The sequence below is a fragment of the Grus americana genome, chromosome 7 (genome assembly GCF_028858705.1).
Source record: "Grus americana isolate bGruAme1 chromosome 7, bGruAme1.mat, whole genome shotgun sequence".
NCBI lineage: Eukaryota > Metazoa > Chordata > Aves > Gruiformes > Gruidae > Grus > Grus americana.
In genome coordinates this window covers 30,835,481-30,861,440 of record NC_072858.1, presented here as the reverse complement: position 1 = coordinate 30,861,440, position 25,960 = coordinate 30,835,481, and the positions used below count along the sequence as shown (strand labels likewise).

Here is a 25,960-nt window from a genome sequence, read left to right as displayed (position 1 = left end):
AATTACACTTAGTCAATCAAGATTTTCTCCCTTTTTATAATGAACAATCTATTCCATAGTTTTCTGGTTGGAAACATTTTAAAAGCTTCACATTTGATTTCCATAGGTGCATGTGCACAGACTGTGTATTTTTAAACTTCAGAAGAGAACTTCATTTGTATAACAGGAATAATGTTAAATAAGAGCCTAAGAAAACTATCTGTTTCCTGAAATCCTTAATAGCTGTGGCTGCAGTATGGGATCATACCACATAGGCATGGGGGATTCTGAGAAGCAGCACAGTCCCTTATGAAGCTTCTGCTGGCAAACCATGAAGTTTATTATGCTCTGTGCTGTGAATTTTACCCATTTGTAATTTAATCAGGACCCTCCAATTTAAACGTGCCTGAACCAAGTTTGAAGTTTCTTGAACTGCAAGTCAAAGTCAGGTACTTTGCAGATACTACTTTTAGCATAGGTAATGGCTAAGGTTAAGCATGTACACAAATGCTTTCCTCTGGAGGGGATGAGTTCATTTCATGTACTCAGGCCAAATACTAAAACTGGATCAGTGAGTATCTAACATACATGTATGGAATGGCTAGCTAAATGAATAGAAAGCATGTGTGGTCACTCATTTCTTCCTTGAGTAAAAATGTGGTGTCAGTGTTTTCCAGTGTTGGAGAATCCAAAACACCTGACAGCTGTAGATATGTAAGAGGCTCTTAATGAAAAATTGGTATAAAATTTCAGGTGTGGTTGTAGTTTCTGCCTGAATTCTCAGTGACTGTTGAGTACAGTGTGTGAGCTACTGTTAAAATTCCAGCTAAAAAAGTAAAAGAAAAGCACAGGTAATATTTGCAAATAAATATCAGTACCTATGGAACTAGGAATACAAAATAAAATTATATATTCATTAGAAGCAAATTAATAAATAATCAAATAACTATTAACAGCATTTTTATACACTTAAAATATGGTTATAATTTTACATATACAATTCTATGAAAAAATCTTGAGATTGTAGTGCTACGTTTATGTTAAAAATGCAGAATGCCTTTGTAGTGATATGAGACAGAACAAAAAATTATTGGGAATGTTTCAAATAATTCTTGTAATTATAGTACAGGAACGATTTAAAGCCACATTTTGAACAGTATATTCATTAAGTGAACATTTGGTTTAACTAACAGTTTTCTTGATTTTTTTTTTAAATTTTTATTTTTTTTTACATTTTAACTTTGGGGCAGCTTTTATGCCATAATATTATTTATATATTCTAAAAATAGATTTCATCTTTGGTTTGAACCACAGCTCATGGAGTAATGAAACATAGGTATTTTTAAATGAGCACATTAACTTTTAAAAAATGAGCCCAGCTCTCAATCATTGTAAATCATCATAGTTGATTTGCTCCAACATAGCTGAGTTGCTCCAATTGGTTATCAGGCCCACTGTGCTTTCATATATGGGGTTGTGGATAGCCTTTATCCAGCAGACTGCTTAATTGCATGTATGCAACTCCAAAGAGGCAGTAAAATAAGCATGGACATATATAATCTACTGAATCTGTATCTAGAGTTCTTAGAAACCTATCTGCGCTTCTAGTTTATTGTAATAAATCTATTCTCCTGCTTTTAGGCTTGAGTGTGCTTAAGCATGTTATTGTTCAGTCTACAAAGGAAGAAGAAATGTTTCTGCTTCTCCACAGGCAAGTAAGCAATCCCTGGCCAGGCTTCCGAGTGTGCTCCAGCTTGCCTAGCAAAGGATCTGCACTGGAGTTAGTAAGTGTCTTTAGTCAGTAAGTTGTATTCTAACAGTGATGACTGAACACCTCTAAGCAAGGCAACATATTTCAGCTCGAGAGAAGGTAACTGAAAATATCAGTCCTTGGAGGGATTTGTAGGAGATGAAAGAGACAATGAGAAAACCTTCAGGATAACACTCACAGAATATGAGAATTACCAGATACTATATTATTTTCCTGATTGAATTTACTGTATATTGCAGAATACGATACCCTATATCTACTATTAAAAAATCTGTCCCAAGTGGGATGATGCAAAGCTGATATGACTACCACTACTCTTAAACTGGTATTTATAGCCTTAGCTTGGAGGCTTCCTTATATTGCAAGTTTGGCCCTTCATTCTAGTTATTTATTGCTTTCTGATTTTGTGTGGTTGCATACACTCTCCTGCTAGTCACAGTGACTAAATTCATTCCTGTGCAAACACAAAAGGTCTTAAGTAGGATTGAATTGCACTTATGCTTTGTGCTTTGCCTCTCTGTCAGACTGGATTTTGTTCACTGATAGAAAGAAATAATTAAGTCAATTAATTACGGACAAAATTCTCCCAGTTGTCTGTGATGGATCTTATCTCCAACATGCTGCTTTCAGAATGGGACTGTGCTTGAGGCCAGTGCAAACCATAATAAAGGCTAAATTATTTCTGCAGCATTTTTTAATTGGGGGAACATGCAAACACTAGTGTAATCTTCCTAAACTCTGTCTGTGGAAATACACAGCAGCCACTCTTAAAAATAATCTGCTTTTCTTATGTAGGAAATAGCATGGTGGTTTTAAATACTCTTCATGCAAATTTTCAAGATTTAATGACATCAGCCTATTATTTACAATGTTACTCTCAACATTCCCGATAGGGGAAATTTCTTTTTTTTTCTTTCCATGCAAATCTTGCAGGAACAGATGTGAATATTTTAGATCTACTTACGGGGAATATTAATTAATTGGTGTGCCTTGGTATTTAAATTATGTCATATAATATCTTACTCAATTTCTCAGGTGATAAAATGGCATAAGATAATTATGGTTAGAAATGGTAGTACAACACATACTCCTGTTAGTTCCTCCTTCATTTAAGACAATGAGACCAAACCTTTTTTGGTGACTCTCAAGCAAGAAATGGTAGATTTAGTACTTACAGGTTTTTAAATGTTGGCAACAATGTAAAACAAATGACGTTTTGGATCTACGCTATGTATTACTAGTACTATCTTGCCTTTGAACAACTATGTCATTGTTTCTTCATAAGGTGAATTCAGGAGAATAATTCCCACAGCCTCTTAGAGTTTGCGGTCACTCTGCGGCTGCGTGTCTGCTTCTTGTTTAGCAAGTGGCTTTGCCATAGTAGAGTTGCATTTGCTGCACAGATCTCTTATGTCTAGGAGACTTTCTTCCACAGCTTTTGCAAACATGTCTGAGGAGGTTTCTTTACAGTCTTTAAAGCTTGAAATGCAGAATAATATATGCTCTGGCTGAGGGTTGTAACATGCCCCATAACCATTGGGCACCACAGGCCCGTAGCAGCAGAACATTTCCATAGTAGTTGGAACCTGGTTGCAGGGAGAAGGTAAGGAGTGATCTCTGATTAATCAGGGCACCTGAAATCAGCTGGTTAGGAATGAGGAAAAAGACAAACAAATGCTACAAATGCTGGAAATGTAGTGAATCCCCCTTGTAGAATATCACTTCCTTCAGAAGTCCAGACCTGGAGCTGATGCTTGGAAGGTAAAAACTGATCTCGGTATAGAATTTGTTCGCTTTGTCTGTTTGCCACCATTTGAAAACTGGTATAATTTGAAGTGGATATAATGCATTTCTTTGCTCACTTTATATAGATCTTTAACAGCTATAAGCTTTGTTACTGATAGGGAATTTTTAAGGCTGTATGTAATTATGGTACATAAAATTATGACACATAAAACTTTAAGGTTTTTAATTTCTTATGGTTATGTTAAACTTGTGAAGTGAAGACTGTAATCAATTATAGAAAGTAGTGTTGTCCATTTCTAATAATCACTTATAATTGTGATGCCGTATAAAAACATATTTTAATGCATCTAGGTGCTATATTTCTTTTACACCTCGGTTTAATCATGGCATAATACAGGAGTGAAACGCTTCCTACTGCAGAAAATAAAAGATGAGTTAGAAATCTGTATGTTTCAGACTTTGTGTACATGGGCCTTCACAAATGACATTTGGCTTTTTAACGGTGTAGAACAAGCCATTAGTCCTGCTAATAGAGCCATAGAATTGTGAGATAAATTTGCTGTGCAACAGCCGAAGGCCATAAAGCTATTCAGAAGCGCTCTTTGCTCATGGATAGTTTCTTGGAGAATTTATGTAGTAGTATGTTGGTTACATTCACTCATGTCTGAAAGCCTACAAACATTATGACAAGATCAAATTACTTATTAAGGTTTTATGCTATAGCATATTAGAAGTCTCTTTTGTTGCATAGTTCCAATCTGTGCAGTTGGGTTAGTGTTTCAGTAAATGAATTCCTACATAGATTTCTCCTTTCATTAGGACTACTACTGCATGCAATGAAACATTTAATTTTTAGCCTGTATGCTATAAAGATGTTTCATTATTCAGAACATTAAATGTAGGAAGTGTTGACTCTTAGAGTATCTTAGTATAGTTGCAAATAACTAAATCTGTAAATGTCTGTACATTTCTAAAATGTCTGTAAACCCAAGGTGCATGCCTGCACAGGTTGCAGTCTTACACTGAGTAACTGAAGGCTCTTGAAGATTTCATACACAGCTACTTTTAAGAGTAAAATTTCCTCATGGCTCTTGGCTTTTGTTTCTCGGAGTGGCAGCCTGTCTGGCTTGTGGCTGTACTGTCACTGGAGCAAAGAATTCCCACTAAAGCTGTCACCTTAGGGGAAGGAGGAAAAGAAAGGGAATGGGAAGATATGCAGTTTGGAAAGTGAGGAAACACTGAACCTTCATGCGAATTTTACTGAGTTTGTGTGCATTTCCAGGAAGAGCTTTGGGATATTGCAAGGGAAAGGGAAGCGATAACTTCAGTCAGTGTTTACTGTGCTGATTTTGTGGAATGGACCAAAACCAGATTAAAAATCTGCAGAATTTTGCAGACTTCTTGATGGTACCAGCTTTTTTTTTTTTTTTTTTTTTTTTACATCATTTTCACTGTGAGCTACAAGGCCTAGTAGAACACAAACTAATTAGCCTTTGCTTAGCAAGACCAGTGAACAGGAGAAACTCACCTGGCTGGTTGAGAGGATGAATCGATTGCTTGTCAAATATGTCTCATCTGTAAATATCTCTGGCAGTTCCTTGAAGTGTTCCCGTGCCACCTCTCTGAGCCCTAGCAGATGATTGTCTATTGCCATTCCAGTAATAGCCTGTGTACAACATGATACGACACCAGCATTTAATGGAGTACGGAGACATTTTCTTGGCTGTTAGTGCCTTGTTTTCTGGTCAGAGTCAATGAACTTGGTTTGAATGATATAATGCCTGTAATGTTCAGATATTACTCTGAGTATGTACTTTGCTGATGATCAGTAACTAGACATTCACATGGTGCTCTGAAGATGTAAAAATTAAGAAGGAGATGGTCTTGGGATATATTACGTGCTGATGTTATCTGGCGTTCTGGGTGTTCATCATCTCTAAAAGCTGAATATCATGGGCTGAGCTTCCAAAGCTGCTGAGGAGAGCATATAGCACACCAGAAATCTCTGAGTGTATTTTGGAATTTCCTGTGCGTCACTTGGATTATATTTCAAGATAAGAGGCTCCAAAACACCTCAAAACTGGAATAAACTAATCTTTCATTGCCTTGATGCCTGCATCTCACTCTAGCAGATAAAGCATGTGTCATTCCATAGAATTTAGATCCAAAGATCTCGTAGATGTCTGCAACAGATTTATCGGTGATCACACAATAACAGATAGGTTTACCAGTGATCTATCACAGATCTACTAGCATACCCCACCACTTGAGAAGACTGAGATTAGGGACACAGATGCTTCTCAATTTAATTCACTGCCCAAACATTCCAGTTCCCTCCCCCTCTCCTTGTGTTGGCTTCATTGCAGAGCTGGATTATTTTAGGGGCAGCCCTTACTTTAGGCATCACACTAATGAAGCAATTGGAAGCAGTAAGTGTAGGACAGCATAGGTGGATGGTGCCGTAGTCCAGGTACCATGAGTCTAGAATCAAATTAAACAGGGCTTAACAAAGGAGAATAATGTGTTTGACGAGCAAGAGACCTAGAGCAGTCTGCTTGCTATCCTCCTTGCCCACGTCTCTGCTCACCATCACCCACAGCTCAGAACCAGCCATGCTTGCCCCTGCTCCTGAATGTCCCCAGTTTCCTCTCCTGTCTCATGGTTACAGGCAAGGCAATTGGCAGCATGTGCATTGGCTGAACATCAGCAGCAGGGGCATGTTGGTGGCCAGCTAGCCAGCTCACAAGAACTACTGCTGAGCCTGCGGTAAGTCTTTCTGCAATGAGCTTGCTATGCTTGGGTCTCTCTGCTCTATCCAGCTACGTAATGCTATAGACTTAAGGAATTTATTAGCTTTAAGATCTTTGCCCTGCTAGGAAATGTGATTGAAGATGGCTAACAGGATCAAAAGTCACTAGTGGGAGATGGGGAGACAGGATAGTTACAGAGTTCTGTTTTTTTAGGAAACCAAATCAAAATTTTTGTCATCTGAAGAACAGCAGTGAGCTGTTCCAACCAGGCAGGATTTGCCTCAGATGAAAACGTGCATTTAAAATCCTTCAGTCTAGGCTTATTCTAGCTGGTGAGAGGATTGCTTATGAGGACTGAGCTGTAGCTCATCCTCAGTAATAGGCTGAAGTCATATAGGAAGGGAATGCTAAACAAGGGACATTTTACTACACTGAAAGAACTGATATCTTCTATCCCCATGACACAGGACCCTTGTAACGAGGGAAACAAGCAACCTGAGAGAAGGCAGGATTTAAAAAAGAGCACAAGCCTGCTTTTCCTCTTAAGAGGAGAATCATTTTAACCACTAATACGTGCCTGAAGCAGGGGGCCAGGAGTGCATAATCTTGTTTGGCTTATTAAGGAGTAGGCACCCATTGGCAAAGGGGCTATTTGTTCATCAGCCCAGACAGTGCAAGGATGCTTGCAAAAAAGTAGCATACATCAGAGCAGTGTTTATGTTGTTTTTCGCATAGAAGGGAAACTGACTTGATAATCGAAGGAAATATTTTGCTATCACACAAGATTTATAAGGCTGTTAGCAATGACATTTTTGCAACATAGATCAATGTCATGTCTGAAGAGAGGCCGAGACAGGCTAACGAAATAAACTGTGAGTCAACGCATAGGAAAAAACTGTGCTAAATTGAATTTTAGAGCTCCACATTTAAGATAGCGATGCTACTAGTAAGCCCTAACAAGGGGAAATAAAATCATTAAATTGTTTTTTGTTTTATGAAGTAGATTTTTTTGTTTTTCTTAGGAACTATTACATTTCAGTCTGTTACACGTGATTTAGACCATGTAAGTCTTGCCCATAGTTTAAAGGCAAAATAATTACATTCTGCTATTCTGAGAAAGAGAGGGGAGCTTAGTGAGTAGAAATACCTGGAGACCTTTTTAAATTTAAAGATAAATTAATTTTCCTATGGTGATTTTAATATTTTCCCATGAGCTACACTGGATCCTGATTTTTATAACAGTTTCTGGAAGTGAAATGGCTTGGAGGGGGGATTTTATGGAAATTTTTTCATTTTTTTCTTTTTTTCTTTTTTTTAAGAGATGTTGTACAGAAATTCCATTGGTTGTGACCTAGTAGACCTCCAGTATGTTGTGTTCATTGTGAGATTACACTGAGATGGTTCAGGTGAGACAGTTGCCCTGAAGACTTGCCTCTGCTTTAGAGATGACGTGGAGTCTCAGCTTCTAAGATGTGGGTTCACAGCACAAGGCTTGAAACACAAAACTGTTTTTCTTCCCTGTTTCTTTTGTTTCACAGCCTTAGGAACAAATCTTGCCTGAAAGCAACACTTCACCTCCCCAGTGTTCTGAGTATACCTTTGAAACCGCCTCTGGAAGTGAATGATTTCTTGAATATTATGAGTATTTAAACAGTAATCAGCAATGTGGGTTTGTTAGGCAATGGTCTGAGGCAAAACCATAGGTAGCAAATTCTCTTAACGTAGCTGGTTATTAACGTTTATTAATTTCATGAGTGGTTTGACTAAGTTGTTTGTAGAATAAGTCTGTGCTTTGTCTTGGCACAGTGGGATGTGAGCATTACCCAGGCTGAATTGTCTCATTTTTAATCAACAGAAAATTAGTTGTATTTGATACTAAACTGATTTCTTCACTGGAGGGCATCTCTTCCTTTTATTAGACACTGCATTCAGTCTTTAAAAGAGAACTTACTATAATAATTCCCTCGTTGTTAATGACCTTAATTAGAAATGGCACTTTGGAATATCAGAATACACTTTCCAGAATACCAATCTGACGATCAGGTCCCATATAGGGCCTTCTCTCTTCTAGGAAAGAGAAACATAAGAAAATGCATAAATGATTAGGTTTAGGGGGAAGAAAAGAGTTCCTGATGTGTTACAGCTGTCTTGAGCTTATCTGTAACATTATAGCTTATGGGTCTAAATACCTGCAAATTTGGGGGGGATCTGGCTTTTGCAGTTGCAGTTTTATTTCTCATGCATGTTACACAGCAGTTAAGTTGGTTGCTTTTAAGACTTGCTTACTTCTTATCCTGATAAGGCTTTCAGCTGTCCACTTGCCATACCCCATTAGAATATCTCATTGAAACTTTTCTTGGCTATCTTCATGGCTGACATTTCATGTTGATCACAACACACAGAACAAAGGCTTATTTCATCTCATTACCATTCTCCCTTGCAAACCTTTCAATATTTATTAAAAACTTCCTTTATTAAATTTTGATTGCAAGCTCTTTAAGATGGAGGCAATTTTTTCAATTGTCAACTTGTACAACACCAAGCTTAATGGAATCCTAATTTGTGACTAGGACTCCTAATTATGGCACAGATACAAATCATAAATGTTTCACAGATGCACATTCCCTGTGAATATGTTGAATACAAAGTTTTACGTTCCATGACAATTCTAGATAAGAGAGCTAATGCCCAAGAGTGATGTCTTTTCACTGATATCTAATGCAGAATTTTGTTATCTTGCTTTCCAGGAAGTATTTTTTAAGGTGAGGTTAGTTGAATATGGCTATTTGGAGGGTGTTTGGGTCATTTGAAATGTTCGTAAGTGTGACACAGCAGGCACTTTCCTGTTTAGACATGTCTATGTTTTCTGATGCTTAAATAGTTAATGATTGCACCTTCATACTTTTCTTGAAAAAGCTAACTAGTCCTTATTCAGACAAAGCGGTGCTTTACTTACCAGAATAGTGTAATTAGTCTGTGCTGCAATTGCATCCTTAAATCTCTGCATCTTCTCAGACTCCTGTTGGGGGAATCAAAATAGATGTATTATTGAATAAACTCTCATTGAAATAGCATCTTATATCAATTAACCAGCAGCCAAACTGCAAGCACTCTCAAAAATGTCCTTTGCTCCTGGCTCAGGTGTAAGTACTCTTTATAAATGAAAAGCCATGGGGATTCAATGTCCTGATCAGCAACAATGCCTGGTTGTGCGAGGCTCGAACAGGTTTATTGGTGGTGGGTTTTTTGAAGTCAAGGAAAGACTTGCAGTTCCTTTTGTGGATTCCTTCCATGGTTTTGGGGTGTAGGTTATTACTAATTCAATCACTCCATCTGAAGTAGAGAAAATAATTGCCTAGTGTAACTCAGTGTTTTCAAAACAACCAGGCAGTATATCTTCTTTGGAATGGTTTATCTAGACAATGACAGTCATATTAATGAAAGCCATTACTGCTTTTTTACTAGCCAGTCAAAAAATTACTCCCCTGTGTGAAAGGGCATCTAGAATTTTCCAAGGCTGCTCTATCCTCCACAGATGCCTCACATTTCAGATAACAAGCTAGTAAATTTTGACTCCTGTCAAATGGCAGCCTTTTATATTAAGGGAACGATCCTAAGAAGTGCTGCCCTGCTGTACATCAAGTCCGATGCTGCAACTTTGTAGACCCTGAAACAGCCAGAAATGACTGGGTCTCCAGATAAACAGGGAACCTTCAGCCCCTATGGACGATGAATGATCTTTTGAACAAAGAATTCATTTTAGAAGCTATTCAAGGCCACCATCAGGGACCTTCAAACTACAGCCTGATATTTTTTCATAGGGCTAGAGCTAGGCCTTAGTTCCTTTTATACAGATTAAATTACCAAATGCAGTCTTTAGAACTGATTAATTTACAGCTATTCAAGCAATCTCTGCAGTGTCAGTGGCTGCTTCTTTTACAGCAAGTGTCAAATGCATGAGATATTTCTCCTGCTAGAGAATCAATCCGACTCGATCAATCTTTGGTGACTGTTCAAGTTCTCGTTGGAAGATAATTTTTATTAGCATCAGGTAGAAAATTGTTTTTAATTTGATTTGGATTAATGGCTATTAACAAACAATATTTTGGGGAGTCCAGGGCTACTTAAACCAAGTGATGCATCTCTTTGTCCAAAAAATAGAATTAACCCTTTCACATCCAGAGGCAATTTACAGGTCTAAAGAAATCACCTTGCAATAGGGTTGTGTTAAGTGAATTTTGTTTCTAATGATTCTGTGATAATAATATATATTGTTTTGAACTGAAAGATAAAGATGTTCGCATCAAAACGCAGATTTCTAAAAGTTTGTGGGAAAGAACAATCGCAGATCAGTTTAAATGTCTTTTGCATCTCTCAGTGGACAAGAAACCAGGAAAACTATCAGTGGATTGGTTTGCCTTATGATTGCAGGTTTTTCAGGGCGAATGAAACCATTATTCTCCCTATTCGGTACTGCCAAAGCATGCAATATAAAGATTTGGGGGCTGAGACCAAGCTCACTCTAGACATACATGGCATTCTTCAGCTTGCTTGTGTGAAGTAGTACAGTTTAGGATGCTATGAAAGGTGGGCACAGTCTCTGATGTAGGTGGTAAAACAGTGAAAAATGCTGAAGCTTTAGGAGAGCTGCAGAAGTCAGTAAGTGTTGGAATAATGAAGATAGGAAGAGATTGTTGGAGAGAACAAGAAGGATCTGGCAAAACAACGTGCTAGGAGCAGGCTGACTCCTCCTAGGAATACAGTCAGCCTGCAGCAATGTGTGTTGGGGCTGGAGGTATGCTGAGTGCCCAAGTGTGGAGGGGAAGTTGTGCACAGATGACAGCAGCTTCTAATAAAATACAATTAAGAACCATGTTGTCAGACAGGACACTAATAGCAAATAACAACAGCCTCTTCTTGTCTGCTGTATGGTATTCACTATTATGCGTAATAGTATGGTTATAATCTGCCTTGAATTACCCACTCAGTGTAGGGAATTACTTCAGGTTTCCTTTGAGTTATCATTTTAACATGGAACTTATTTGAGTCTTGTTCATCATGAGCTAAGTTCTGGGCATGGTAACCTTAAGGAGATTGAAGAAGCAGTGGAGGAACAGAGCACTTCTCTGGGCAAATTCCTCATCCTCTGGGACATTAGAGCTTGGTTTACAATATTTCATTAATTCATATGTAATCTACAGCCCAGTAATGCTGCTGGCAATGCTATGCTAGATTCTAAAGAACAGCCATGTGGGCTGTTGCCACTGGAGTGGGCTTACTGTGCAAAATAACCTATATTGTGGCAGCGTTTTGCATCTAAACAACCACCTGGAAATTCCCTGTACAGCAGCGAAGTGCAGTGGGTGGAAGCGGCACACAGAGAGACGTTGAGAGAGGCTCTCCAGGGATGGCAGGCGGGACAGTGCACAAAGCTGTTTGTGCACCTATAGTCTCAGCTCTCTCAGCTGTACCTCTTTGTATCCCTATCTACTATGTACTGTACTCATGCTTCTGGCAAACAGATGGTGGTGTCTGAAAGAAAGGCAATTTAATTTTTCTTTTTGCAGGATGATGTCAGGACAGTTTGGGGAGTTGTTTTATTAGCTTGATGAAGTTTTTTCATCATGAAGGTTAAGCCCCCTTGAGCATCCTATAAAACTAACTCTATTTGGTGGAAACATACCTTTGAAACAAAAAAAGATCAGCCAGAACATATCCACTTTATCCAGAAATCAAAGCATGTGAATTATATCTCTTCACACATTGCAATCTGCAGCAGAGTTATCTACTGCAGGGGAACTGCAAGGCAATTCCCCTGGTATGGCAGTATAATGATCCTGAACTTTGCATGTTCATCCTCAATCTCTCCAGGGAGCTGAATTTGGAACTGATGATAGATCATTCAGAAGACAGTACTAAGTCTAAAATCAGATGCTTTGTTTCTTATAATGTCATATCTGGGCATTTCTGAATCTTTTGGATGCTTAAATAAAAATAAGGAATATTTATATTTAGCTTAGTGGTTGGTTCACACAAAAAGCAAAATCCTGTAAGGTCTGCTACCCTGCCCTATGCCTTTATGTTCTTGGTTAACAGTTAAAAGGTGAGAGAATGGGGATCATGAATGCATTATTTGCTTAGTGTTTTGCCACAGAAGGCAGAGGGAGCCAGACCAACATACCGATAGAGCTGTCTTGTCATCAGTCATTGCTTTCACAAAAGCAAATGCTTCCAAGGTAGCAGACCTAATATTGTCGACTCTGCCCTCATCAAATCGGCGTATGGAAGCACTTTCATAGGTAGGGACAAGTCTCCTGTGGCATCTGAGAGAACAAAGTGAGAAAAGCAAAGAATAATTATTTTCAAGGAGTCATAAAGACTAAAAGAAATATAGACTTGGTACATTTTATTGTTACAGCCACAATTTTATTTTTTGCATAGTATTCATCTTAATGTTGATAGAATTCTATAAGAAACTTAAAAAAGATGGATGCTCACTCCTTTCTAATATGAGGAGCTGCATACAGCTGTATACATTTTAGTTATGCATTGCCTGTAAAAAATTACTTGCTGCATAAAAACAAGGCTAGTAAAACTAAAATTTACTGAAAGATCTCAAGGAATGTTTTATTTGTACTATATCATAAAATAATTGTGTAATTAATCATTTACTTATGGGCTTGAAATATGCTTTATTTACAACAAGAAAAAATGCACTCTGTGAATGAAAAATTAAAAACTGAAAGAGGAAAAGGGTGCTGTTTGAGACTGAGCTGGAATGAAAACCCACATAGCAAATAGAACGGAGTGTGAAGACTATTGTTTAATTTGGGTCCAGGTATATAGCTACTATTCCTTGCTTCAGGAGACCTACTGTGCCTTCCAGTTGAAGCAGGGGTCTCAGAACATAACTGTCGCCTAAGGTTTTAGTTGCATACATGGGATTTATATCATGGCTGGAATCCTGATGAAAATCTCGGACCAGGTCCAATATTGGATTGGATTCCGATAATGGAATATGCAAAATGGATGCTTAATAGATGTTAATGGCATACACAAAATGTGTTAGGCATCTCTGGTTTTGACTAGGTAAAGACTGCTTCAGGATTTAATTTGATGTGATAAAGAATGATTTGTGTAATAGGCTGTTCTGCAGGAAACCATGCAACCGATCTCTAGCCTGGAGCGTTAGCTGTTCTGACAACGTAGAAAGTATCTTTTAACTTGGATAATACGTTGAAATTAGAGGATATTATCAAATCTTGGGATGCCTGTGAAGAAGGAAGCAGCAGTAGTTACTATTCTGTGTAGGAACTCTGATCTGATATGCCACTGTAGTATTTTTCCCTGTGAATGCTTTTTGCCCTGTGGCACAAGGGATGCATATGTGGTGAGCTATGCGTTACTGCTATGGTTCCTCCCAAGCTACCCACAGTGGCAAGGAAGTGTTTCTGCCCCAGGGACTCAGACTCCTTAGCTGCTTCTGCTGCTGTGGGTGGCAGGGTTGTCTGCCACTCCCAGCCGCATCCGCTCACCCTCTTTCTCTATGCCAAGTGTAGGGGCAGCTATGGGGAGAGTACTGGCTGGGAATGGTGTGTGTGGGACACGGGGATGGGAAGGTAGAGCACGAGTGGGGGAGTGAAGTACTCTGTCTTGGAACCGGGTGGCAATTGTCTGACCTGCAGTCATTAGGCAAGATCACTCATTTCCATGCAGGAGGCTTTTGGGTGTTGAGGAAAAAATGGACCCTCTGTATAAAAAACAAATTGTGAATCTCCTCTTGTGCTACCTTGTTCCTATGATTTGAATTAACCTCACCTGTAAAATGCCAGCTGAAGTGCTACTTGAATGTAGGCATCTGGGCTAATCTTTTGTTTCTTAATAAATTCCTTTCCATAGTTCTCAAACTTGTAGGCAATAAAGTCCAGATTTTTTACTATCCTGGAAAACAAACAGAGGCAGTTACTGCAGGGGGAGATGCAAGAATCTCATGTTCCATTTCCGTTTGCAAATAAAACCCAGAGATCATTTTCTGCCTTTACCCACTTGGAGGTGAGTGGGCTCCTGCTCTGCAGACAGTCCTGGCCTTTGATAACTTGTTCCTAGTCAGTAACTTTTATTCATACAGGTTCTAGACTGGGCTTGTTATCTGCAGCCTTAACATGAGCTGTGGCACTCAGGTCATTCTGTTCATTTGAGTAAAACACCTTTCTCTCTCTCTCTCTCTCTCTCTCTTTCTCTTTCTTTTTTTTTTTTTAAAAAACCCTAGTGTTTCTACTCCTGAAGCCTAAGCCAGGGCCTCCTTTGTTCTCAACAAATTTCTGTGAGATTTACTAGTGTGAGAAATAAGTGGATTTAAAACCTGATAAAGGCTGTCAGCTCCTTGCAAGTTTCAATTTAGAGGACTACTACCTTTGTTTAAAAACAAAACCAAATTACTCTTCATCCTGAATGTTTTCATACTCTCATATATGCTTCTAGCCACTTCGAGGTCTCGTCTAATGCAATCAGACTGGACATATGTACAGCTGATCATGCAGACAGTGTGTAAATTCTCTACAGAGAGATCAGAGACCTAAGTGTTGAGATGAAATAATTTGAACAAAAAAATATCTCATTGCCATCCCCACCCCCAAAGATCATGCAAATCTTTTACAGTCTGGAAACAGAGTCAGAAGAACTAACCTTTGTAGGAGCAACATAGATGTAAACAAATTACATTCCTGAATTGAAATTGTTTATTCAAACTAGTTGTATTCCTCTGTCCCATATATGTATCCCCATTGCCCTGGCTTTGGCTTCAGTCAGGTCAAACCCAGAAAGCACATCCATAAGAACAGAGAACCTGGACTGTTTGCATCCACGCAAATAGGACTCAAGTGTTTTTCCAGTGATCTTTATCTTTCATAATATTTACATAGAAGGAAAACAATGGTAATGCAATTCCTCAATATAGTGAAGTAGCTCCAGCCCATAAGGGTGCCATCCTGCAAAGACATGCTAGGTATGACCAGCTTGGGAAGATGAGGAGGAGCAGGAGGGCAGGGAGAGTCCTCTAGGAGAAAACCCATGCCTGCACACAGTGTGCTGGGTAGTTCCCAGCTTGCAGTCGTTGTTGAAAAAAATGAGGCATCTGTTCTACCTTTGGAGTTTTTCTGCTGATGATGCCAAATGTGCCTGAATTTCAGGGGAACATTTCCATCTTAGTCTCCGTGGAGCAGGAAGCTCACTCACTGAATCAGCTCGGACTAATTTCTTGGAGCTTTCTTTCCTGTTAGTATTTGAGAGAAAAGACATTAAGGTCACAGGAATAATCTATTTGTTAAACACTGTTTGGTTTTTTTTAATCAGGTAAATGATTGGTTTCCAACAGTTGTATGGGTCTTAGTGGCCCTGTGCACCAGGGGGAATTTGCCGCTGGCAGATGCTTCCCAGGGGCCAGAGTGGGTACAATAGCTGTACTGAAATGGGACTCACATGTGCTTGAGCAAGTGTTCAGTGCACTGCACCAGTACGATGCCATCGAAAGGGGAATGTTCACACACGGTACCGCAGACTCCGTCTCTTCCTACCACAAACTAAGCAAGGAAAAGAACCAGCGCAAGATATATAGTGAATAAATCATGTTCTGGGTAAGTTACCCATGATGGCAACCTAACAAAAGATGTTGTCATTCTCCCGTGGTTTTCTTATTGCTCACATCAGGAACTTCCTTGACTTACAGATTTATCATGGGACACTTTCTTCTCCTGTGAATGGTGTTGCATTGGATCCCTTTCATGCTGCTCCTTTGGACTGAGTCCTGAGAGAATGTAAATTTTACCATTTCCCATTGGAGTCTGGAAATTTGATTTAGCATCTGCTTTATGGCAGAGAAAACCTGTCACTGGAAAGACAGGTGCCAGGGTTCTCCTTCCACATTTGGGGGCAATTAAATTTCTGTATCTGGGAAGTCCCTTGGATCACATTTTATTACAAATATTGTATAGAATAAGCAAGCTCATCCTTATTTGATAGCTTTCTCATAGCTTGTTTTACTGTCCTGCTTCCTCTTTACCTTTTTTTTTTTTTTGTGGTGGTTTCTTCATTTCTTATTGTCTTCATTGCTGATTTCATTGCATACACATGGTATAACTTGTGAGACCTAACCTGCTTCACTATAGTTCTGTGATACTCCCATGCAGTTGGTTACTTCTGCATCTCAAACAAAAGCAGATGTCTAGGACCAAACTGCATCTGGTCTTGCGTGTTTTCTGTCCTTTTTCTGGACTTTTTTCCCCAATTATTTTGAAGTGTCTTTGGCTGGACTTCTCCCACTCAGCTCTGTGCATTTATATCACATATATGCATCCTGCCTCCCTGGTTCCCATGAGGTTTTCACTGAGTTAAGTGTGTGATGCAAAAAGTTTAACTGGACGGTTTCTGAAAGAAAGAACAAGTCCTGCTGTGAGTATGGCTTCCTACATAATAAAGAAAATGGGATCTTTTTTTTTTTCCCTAAGAACTTCTCTTTGCCTTTGAACTACTTCTGGCCTGAATACATCTGGACAGATGAAGCTCTCTCGTGCTATGCAAATTTATTTGCTTTCTGCTACCTTCTGATAGTAGGCAAAATCTTGTTTATTCTCATCTGCTTGAAATACCTCATGGCCCTGCAAATAGCAGAGGATTCTAACTAAAGACAAATGATTTGTTCTTTAAAAACACAGCATTGAAGTCTGCTAATAATGTCATTTGCAGTGGCATAAATCAGGAATGACTACTGAAATGTATTTGCGCTGGGGTAAGTCAGTGCAAGTGAAATTAGTTTAGTGGTTTCTCTTTTCATGTTGCTGTTGTTAGATATGGCAAGAGCAACAAGCATTACGCAAGCAAATGTATCAGGGTTTTTTTCAATTTTTCGTGAGGTGTCAACATGGTTGACAGTTGGAGATTAATACATTGCTTCACCCTGGGTCTATTGCAAAATGTGAAAATAACAGTGCGACACTTTCAAATATGACAATCAAAATCTGATTGGGAAAAAGGCTGGAGAAATGAATACTTCCAGGAAAGTCTCGACAAGGATGTCATTAAATGAGTAAACAGTCTGTTCAGTGAGAACTTAATGCTAACTTAAACACATGCTAAATTATAAGCAGTAGTATTTCTAGGACTTCAGGAAAATGTATGAGAAAACAGAGAAAGCTGTTGTGCTTTTCTTTTTTGTTCTGGGATGCTAGTCCAGCATTTTTATTTCATTTGATTGAGTGTAATTAAATGCATACTATTTTGTTGTGGGGGGTTTTTTTTGGTTTTGTTTTTTTTTTTTAAATCAGATGTCTACCTACCTGTATGTCTGTGCATTTGTCTACCTTCTCAAGTGCAAAGAGCAAGTTCAGGGAAGGTGAAAGCATATCTGTGTTGGAGAAGGCCCCCCCACTGCCAGCAAGGCAGGAGGTCTGCTTTCCCTGCCTTGCAAGGAACAGCGCTGCTTACACCGACCCTGCCTTGGCAGATGCTGACACCACCTTCCCCTCTTTCTCCCACTTGATTCTAAGTGGTCCCTACCATGAGGGCAACTGGAGTCCTTTGCCAAGTGCAAGTAATATTATAGTACTGTAAGGTTTTTACCTGCATAGGTTTGTCATACCAACGATTGGCCCCGTTTTTATGGTAGCCTCCCCCATGTAGCAGTTGCAATGCCATGTTTGTATCATTGAGTTCCACCCCGCTTGGGCTGTCCAGGCACACCAGGCATATGCACCGTTCAATCATGTCAAGAGAGTCGCGGTTAGTAGAGTCTGGAGATAAAAGAGTGAAATGTTCACATCCTCTTAGTGCAGGACTGGCTGGGGAACCCTTCTGCCTTGGAGAGCATTGAAGATCTGACTCTGCAATGAGCTGGTGTCTGCAGAGCTCTCTCAACAGCAGAACGTCTCAGTACAAGGAAATATTACACCAAGATATTCATTCATGTGTTAACTTTTGCAGTATCTCTGTGTATCTTTCATATGATTCAATAATATCCACTTTCCTTTTCTGCCTTTCATTTCCTGAAGTAATTATATTATAGAATAGATCTATTTTACTCTTAAAGCCAGTAATGCTTACTTATTTTATATATAACAGTTACAGAGGGGACAGGTAGAGGATTTCGGAGCTCACGCTATTGCTGCAGTATTCTGCTCTGGAACAGCTGGGCCTATACTGGTTTTGTGCTGTTCTCCCATTAAAGCCGTTTTCTAGGCAAGGAACAGCAGAGCCCATGTTGGGTTTGTGTTCCTGTATTAAAACCCTCTTTTCTCTCCTGTTCCTGGTCATTTCTTGTACTTTAGAGAAATAAGCCCTGGACTGGGCATATTACCTACATCACACAAAGAAACATCTGTGGATGAGGTTGTAAGGTTCAGGTTTTGAACATGGTATTGCCAAAACCATGGGTTGCCACATTCCACTTCCCTCCTATCACTAGTGTACTGATGAATAAAATGTGCTGCTTCTGGCTCTCTTTCTCTGTTTCTTTTCCCTGTGCTGTCACTCGTGCCTCTACAGGTGGACTACAAAAGCTATTTTTACATTGTCCTCAGTGCCCTCCTTCTTATTTATGGTGTATTTATGTGGGGGTTTTTTTCTCAGTTTCTTTAGCTCAGAAATATTATGAAGGTAAAGGTTTGTTTGCTTCTGAGGGCAAATTTGAAGCATAGAAAATAGTTAATTGTGAATACTTAATACAGCCCTTAATTGAAAGCATAAAAGTGTGGAACCTATAACAAGAACGTGTTTTATTTAAAAGCATATAACATCATTAATTTCTGTTAAATGGTTGCTAACAAGATCAAAGGAAAAAAGGTTTTAGAACATCAACTTAAAATTCCTTCCATTCTTAACAAATCAGCTGTCATCTGGTTTTGCTAGCAGATGATTTTGTTTCAGAATGTTCTTAACTAACGCTATGAATTCAGATTGATCAAAACTTCTTGCAAATTTATGGTAAATTCAACAAATCTGTGCTCAATTAAGGAGATTATTTTAGCTGAAAGAATGAAAAAAATTAAAATTAAACAATTCTGATTTACATTTGAAATATGGAGCCATTTCAAAATGTGCATGTTTTTAATGTTTGCAAATATGAAAAGTAGCTTGATCCTCTGAAAGAACAGCATTTTTCAAAGTAAGAAAAAATGTGTCTTCCCAAAATGAGTAACATAGGTTGGTAAGGAGCTAGGAAAAAATACAGATGCTTGTTATCATCCAGGTTCATTCTCCAGATGCTGTGTGGTAAAAAAGATTCAAATATGCAAGAAATGAAAAAACTGTCAAGAGGAGAGTCAAGTGATAGCAGTGGCTGAGAAGGAAGAGGGGGAGCTGTGGCCTCTTGCAGGACATGGTAAGGTACTGTCTATTGCTGTCTGGCGGCTCCTGTGAGGGAGTGTTGGCAACCATGACCCGAGTGACAGAGGTGGTCAGCATGACTTCTTTCAGGCTAACTGGGAACCTAGTGGAGTACAGTGTGTTGTCTTCCCTTGCCCACAGAAGTAGAGTCCTAGGGAAGGCACCTGGCATTCCTGCCACCTCCTACAAAGACTTGAGCCAGGAGACTAATTGATGGGGGCACACAGATAGGCTGAGCTTTCTGCCCGTGATCTGTGTCACCCTACAACACATGAAACACTGACGTCCCCATGAATTGTCTTCAAAAGTATTCAGAAGCTTTATAAAGGAGAAGACATGTCCCTCTCCTCTTGGCTGTAAAACTCTTCTAGTATCTGACATTTGCAGGGCTGACCGTAATTGTGGTATTTATTCCATTGATAGTCTGGGTACATGAACGCAAAGGCTGAAAAGATCCTTGTGAATGGAAGTTGCCCCGTGTACTCAGCTGCTGGTATTTGCGGACAGGCACCTTCAAGGAAAAACTGGCTGGATAGTGATTTACAAACTGCTCACAGCTTGCTCAGCGTTCTGCTTTATATTGTCTGATAGGTTTATATATATTTCATTGTGGCTGCTGCCCACACATCTTTGACAGATGTGAAGCCCTTATTTTGACATATGGCTTCAGAGTATCTTGAGTCTAGATATTAGAATGAATAAAATTAAGGTCTGCTAGAAACAGAAAAGTAGGGAAAGATGCCCTTACAGAAGGAAACAGATACGTGCAGAGAGCTGATCAAACACTGAAAAAATTATCATGTAAAGCAGGCAATGAACTGCACAAGAACTCATGAACCATGACTTGGGATGGAAAATAAATACTTCCAGAAAGAGCTGAAACAAAGGAGAATTGTGAGAACAAGGCTAAAGCCCTGCAAGACATTTCGTTTCCTTCTTTCTTTCTAATGCACACAATTGCATTGAATTGGCCAGTCAGCTTTTGGTTAGTTGGGGCTTTTGCTTTAAAAGGAATATATGAAAAGACAGTTCTGAATCAAATTCAGATACAGTATGCGTGGGACAGCAGTCCCTATAGGAGTAAGAATTCACTTGCTCTACTTAGAAGAGTAGAGATACACAGATAAGAACAAAAAAAGGGTTTTTAAGAATCATGTATCCACATGCAACAGCAATGCATTATACTATAGAGAGGAGCTGTGCTAATATGAGTGGTCTAGGATGGGACTCTTGCTTAGATTAGACAAGGCTCAGATCACAGTGCTGCGATATTTGCTAGTGCAGAATCTGTTTTTTTCAGCTGTGTAACTGAGTTGGTTTACTTCCTCATTAAAATTTCATCAAATGCCAGGCAATACAGAAACACCATAGAGATGGTTCTGCTAGTTTTTGTTGATTTGTCTTTTTTTTCTTTAGGACGATGTAGGTTTACAAAGATGATTTTGTTGCTGGTTTCAAGGTAGTCACTGTTTTACTTAAAAGCGTGGCATGAAAATAAACAATTAGGTGTTTATCTCAGTTTTAATTAAACTAAGGAATCTTTTTTTCCCTCCTGCTTTAAAAAGAAAAGACAGGGAGGGGAAAGCCTGAAGATGAGACTGGTACCATGTAATAATGCTGTAATAATGGCCAGGACTCTGTATGTGTATCTATATAAAGTTATTGTAAGCATAGATAAACTTGAATAAGAAAAGGATAGATCTTCCTTGGGATGGTAAACATATTTTGAGACTATTGACTATTTTTTGGGGGAGGGTGAGGGATGAGGGTGGGGAATGAATCCCTAATTCATCTAAAATGGCAAAAAGAGGGTGTTTGCATCACTTAGCTTCAAGGTAAAATATATAAAGTGTGAAATGATAGAGGTGACTAATTCCACCCTTTATTTTCATCTGTTTTAAAGTCAAGCATTTGAGTCCAGAATCCAAGACAACTAAATGCTGCCTGTTCTTGGAAGAGAGAGACAACTATCCCCAGATAATAACTGATGTCACCTTTCCTAGATACTTAAGATTTGAATGAATCAGCCCCGGTACTTTCTATTTTTCTCCATTGACTAGAGAGACTACACAGCTAGATTCAACAGGTGTTTAACTTGTAGATACCTTCGTTAGATGAGATGAAAAATGTCTAATAGTTGCCAAAAACTAAGAGGATATATCATTCCTATTGATACAAAATGGATATCAAAAAAGACAAATCACAAAATCTGATGTAATTTATGGGATGAAAAACAGATAATGGAGTGAGAGTTGTTTACATGGCGTAACACTTAAACATACACAGCCAATGGGTCAAACTGTATCTGCTGCTTCCCTGGTAACACACATCTGAACACTTACAGGTATTGAGTTTCCTCCTGCTAGAAAAAATCAGCAGTGTGGTTGCACATTCAGTGCTGTAATGTTCACTCCCAGCAAAGAAAGGCAATGATGGTGAGGAGGAAGATGATGAAGACGACAAAGCTGGGATTGCTGCTGCTAACCTTTCATAAGGATCGTCCTGGCCTCTGCCCACTCTGTTCTTCCGTCTGTTGTCAGCAGGCCAATTGGAGGCAGCATTTCCTCTTCATTCTCTGCCATTTTGGCTATCTTTCGTAACTGAGTGAAAAGATCTCCCTCACTGAGACGACGGAAATTAATGACAACATCCAAAACAAAAAACTGCAAAAAAATGACAGGAGTCAGAAGAACAATCACAGATGGGTTGGACCCTTACTGGTCCAACATTTTGATTTCGCCTGGGTGAGTGTTGAGACACTGAAATCCTGCCTGGAGAACCAGGCCTGTGGGCAATGGAGCACAGAAACACTGGGATCTGGTCCAGGGCTTACCCCTCCTATGTTTTTACACCAGTGTAATGCCAGTTGCTATAGGGGACTTATATGTGTGTTGGGCTCAAATAAAACATACATTATTTGAATAAGTTTAAAAACCCTGAAGAGATAAAATCAGGAAGTATGTAAATAATTTCCATGGTAGTATTTGTTTAAAAATAACCTAGAGAATCTAGAGAACTTCCCATTGAGGTGAAGAAAGGACTTCCTCCTGGAAAAGGGACCACTGGGATCTACCCCTTCATTCCAAGAGGGCCTGCAGGCACAGCTCCAGTACTAGAAATAGTCAAGCTGGGTTATAAGGTACTCTTCCCAGCCAATATACTCTGCTTCTCAACGGCGTTTATCAGTTGGGACCAATTCACTCTAATACTTCAATATTTCTGCCTGCACCTGTGCTAACTTCATCAGGCATAGCTTAGACCCCCCGCTACATGGGATGGTGGTATATATGCCATGCATTGTGTGCCAATACATGACTGTCAAGACGAGCATTTCCAGCAAATGCACTCTAATAAGATTTTTTTTCTCTGTGGTTTCATCACTGTTTAATCAACATTTTTATGTGAATGAGAAAGCAAATGTATTCTGCCACATTCCTCCTTTCTGCATCGCTGTACTTGGAACATAATGTGGGCTAAGCACAAAAATGCTGCAGAAGCATCTTTTGAAAATATTGACAGTGAATGCTTGGTAAGAAGTGAGCTCATACGTAGCACGCTAACTGTGTTTCTGAACAGTGATTAGATTAGGCTCTTCTTGAATGAAATTAAGCAAACTAAGAAATATAGAAAGGTATAAAAAAAGAACACTCATTTACCTGATTGTTACAAGCAACAATGATGTGTTCTGGTTCTGGCATTACACTGCTTTTCTGGGCCACGAGGGTATCTTTGGTATGTCCTGGAAGACGATAGGAAGAAAAGAGTCCATAGTATTGCTTCATACAGAGAGGATGACCAGACAGCTGTCCACGAGCAAAATCAACAGGTAAAGCATGGCTGGAGAGAGAGAAGGAGAAAAACAAAGCCAGAGGGAGAGAGGGGGGGGGAGAGAGACAGAAAGGAAAAGAAATCTAATCTGTCCTTTGTTCTGTTACAATTAGATCAGGTATAACACAAATTGAATAATAAAACGAGATTACAGTATAAGGGAAATAGATGAATTCCCATACCAAAGTTAAATACATCATTCCTGGCAGCTTCATGCATATTCATTAAGCAATTGTATTATCATCTAGTGGAAATGGAAATAATAGCAGGTCACAAGAAGCTTTGCAATGTGCGTGGGAAGCCTGCCTAGGTGGGACCCCGGAAACTTGCCAGGACAAAAGTCAGCAGAACAGCTGGAAAAGACACAGCACCTTGAAAAAAAGTACTGATGAAATTCATTGCAAATCACAGTGGCCCTGTACTGTGCAGAGTGGTTACAGCATCTGTTGAGAGGGCCTTGCCTGATGAACAGGAATGACTGGGGCGATACAGAGGGCATTTCTGTTTTCCACAGAGCCTTGCTTATGTGCTAATCCTTACATAGACCTATGGGGGAATAGGTGCTGAAACCCTAATCCCTTTTTATTGGAAGGCATGTGAAAACACCACCTCCTAAAAGGCTTCTTTAGTGCCCAGAAAAAAACCTCAGAAGTTATCACGATTATGATTATGCATTGTAAAATATTCCACTGACACTGCAGCCGGAAATAATGGTGCTGTTGCTCAGGAGAGGTGGCAGAGAACACAGGAGGAAGATCTTGTGGTGCTGAGGTTTTCCCTCAGCAAAAGAGGACTAAGCTTCCAGCCTGCCAGAGAGGGGCAGGGGCAAAGAAGCATAGGAGGAGGGTTACTGTCATACAGCTGATACAGGGTAACATTTTATGCTAGTTTATCTTGTTTAACTGTCTCTTTAGAACTGTTGCAGTTCTAAACCAGGGATATTCCCTTCGGTTCCTGGCTCTCAAACTCTGGATCACTTATTTCCTTGTACAGGTGCTTAATTTTTTTTTGTTCTTTGTCAGCAAAACAGGGTTATTAGCATTCTCCTCTGACATTTTGCATTATGCAAAAATCCTCTTATATTTAAGTTTTTAAAGAGCATTTATGATGATTGAACATAGCGAAATAGCATGGTAGATTTAGATAAGACAATCTGTAATTATAGCAGTTAAGAAAGGGATTATTAACTCTGATGGCACCAGAAAATCTTGTACTGATTTAGGAGTTGTCTGTGTAGATCTTACAACTCTCTTATGTGAGCAAGTTAGGTTTTGTTTGAAATATTTAGTCTTGGCAACTGCATGGAATACATGCACAGTTAAAACTAAATGCCTGGGTTTGGGTTGGAATATTATGCATCTGTATGTGGCATGATCCAAGAGAAGCTAACAGTACACTTGCTGGTACAAGTCCTTAACAGCAACATGGAACTGAAAATGTTACAATTACAGTCCTCATAATTATACAGGAGGGGTGATAGGCAAACAGTAATAACAATATGAGGACACAGTAGTGAGGATTTAAATTATTATTGATTTAAGGCAAGCAAATCTAATCACGTGAGTCTTTGGATCTACAGCAGTGAGGTCAAAGTAATAAGAATTTAAATTATTCTTGCGCAATGTGGTTTCTTTATCTCAGATGCTGTTATGTAAAGATGCAACAAACTAGTATGCAGTAGTACTTCACAGCAGGTCAGCGCTGGTGTGTGCAGTTGCATGGCGTATCTTGGACAAAAGCACGTGTTTTTAAATAAGTACCTATTCTATAATTTCTGAGTAGCTGTCAGACTTTTGAAGTGAAAAATTGAACAGCCCCTTCCTCTTTCTTTAATTCATAGATGATAGGGACTTTGTTGTTTGAATATGGACTTTGCCTTCCTCATCCAAATAAGCGTTGGTTAAAGCATATCACATAGGCCTCTTGTGTTTCCAGACAGGAAAATGACCTTTTCCCTACTATGGTGCTGTGTCTGTTGTGCTTGGCTCCCCACTATTTCTATTCTTCGGGGAGCAGTGATTTCAGCAGTAAACCTGCAACATATTAGGTGAGGTTAAGAAGTGCCATGTAAAATGCTGTTATAAGCTACCTCATGCATGACTTAAAGAATCATGGGTTTCCCCTGTGTTTATATACAGAAAGTAACAATGGCATAAGTAACTTCTGATTTTTACTAGCCACTGAACCAGCCTGTCTGTGGTGAGGCTTCCTTCTCCTGGGGGGGGGAGGAAGGGGGGCTGATGTTCTAAATAGGGGGTGCAGTACGCAGGGGCGGGGTGTATGTGTGTGTGTGGTGCAGCACCCTGGCAGGTGTCCAGTGCCGGGGAAGGTGTGCAGAATGTGTAACCACAGTGCTGCTGCTCTTTGGGTCTGGGAAGCACAGACTTCCTGATGTGTTCTCAATAGCTGTGTTAGGCAGAGAATGCGTGTCCTTTGGGCTGCACTGCATGTGCTAGTGATGACTACCAGGCATCAAACAGGATCCTTCTCCAACCTGTTAAATTGCAGTAAT

The 25,960-nt window shown here is 39.4% G+C and overlaps 1 protein-coding gene across 4 annotated transcripts in view; it reads right to left on the bottom strand.

Moving 5' to 3' along the window:
- Positions 1-956: 956 nt before the first annotated feature.
- Positions 957-25,960, bottom strand: part of CHAT (choline O-acetyltransferase) — a 34,742-nt gene continuing 9,738 nt past the window's right edge. For 3 of the 4 annotated variants that reach the window (XM_054832721.1, XM_054832720.1, XM_054832723.1), the window contains 10 exons: positions 23,277-23,457; positions 22,106-22,283; positions 17,860-18,029; positions 15,724-15,824; positions 15,389-15,517; positions 14,065-14,187; positions 12,428-12,569; positions 9,203-9,265; positions 5,025-5,162; positions 957-3,336 (listed from right to left, as the gene is read on the bottom strand). In XM_054832721.1, coding sequence (XP_054688696.1) covers positions 3,067-3,336; positions 5,025-5,162; positions 9,203-9,265; positions 12,428-12,569; positions 14,065-14,187; positions 15,389-15,517; positions 15,724-15,824; positions 17,860-18,029; positions 22,106-22,283; positions 23,277-23,457 — 1,495 coding nt within the window. In that variant the 3' untranslated portion in view covers positions 957-3,066. Of the gene's footprint in view, positions 3,337-4,308; positions 4,673-5,024; positions 5,163-9,202; positions 9,266-12,427; positions 12,570-14,064; positions 14,188-15,388; positions 15,518-15,723; positions 15,825-17,859; positions 18,030-22,105; positions 22,284-23,276; positions 23,458-25,960 lie in introns of those variants that run through there. The other variant, XM_054832722.1, reaches the window with a different exon arrangement.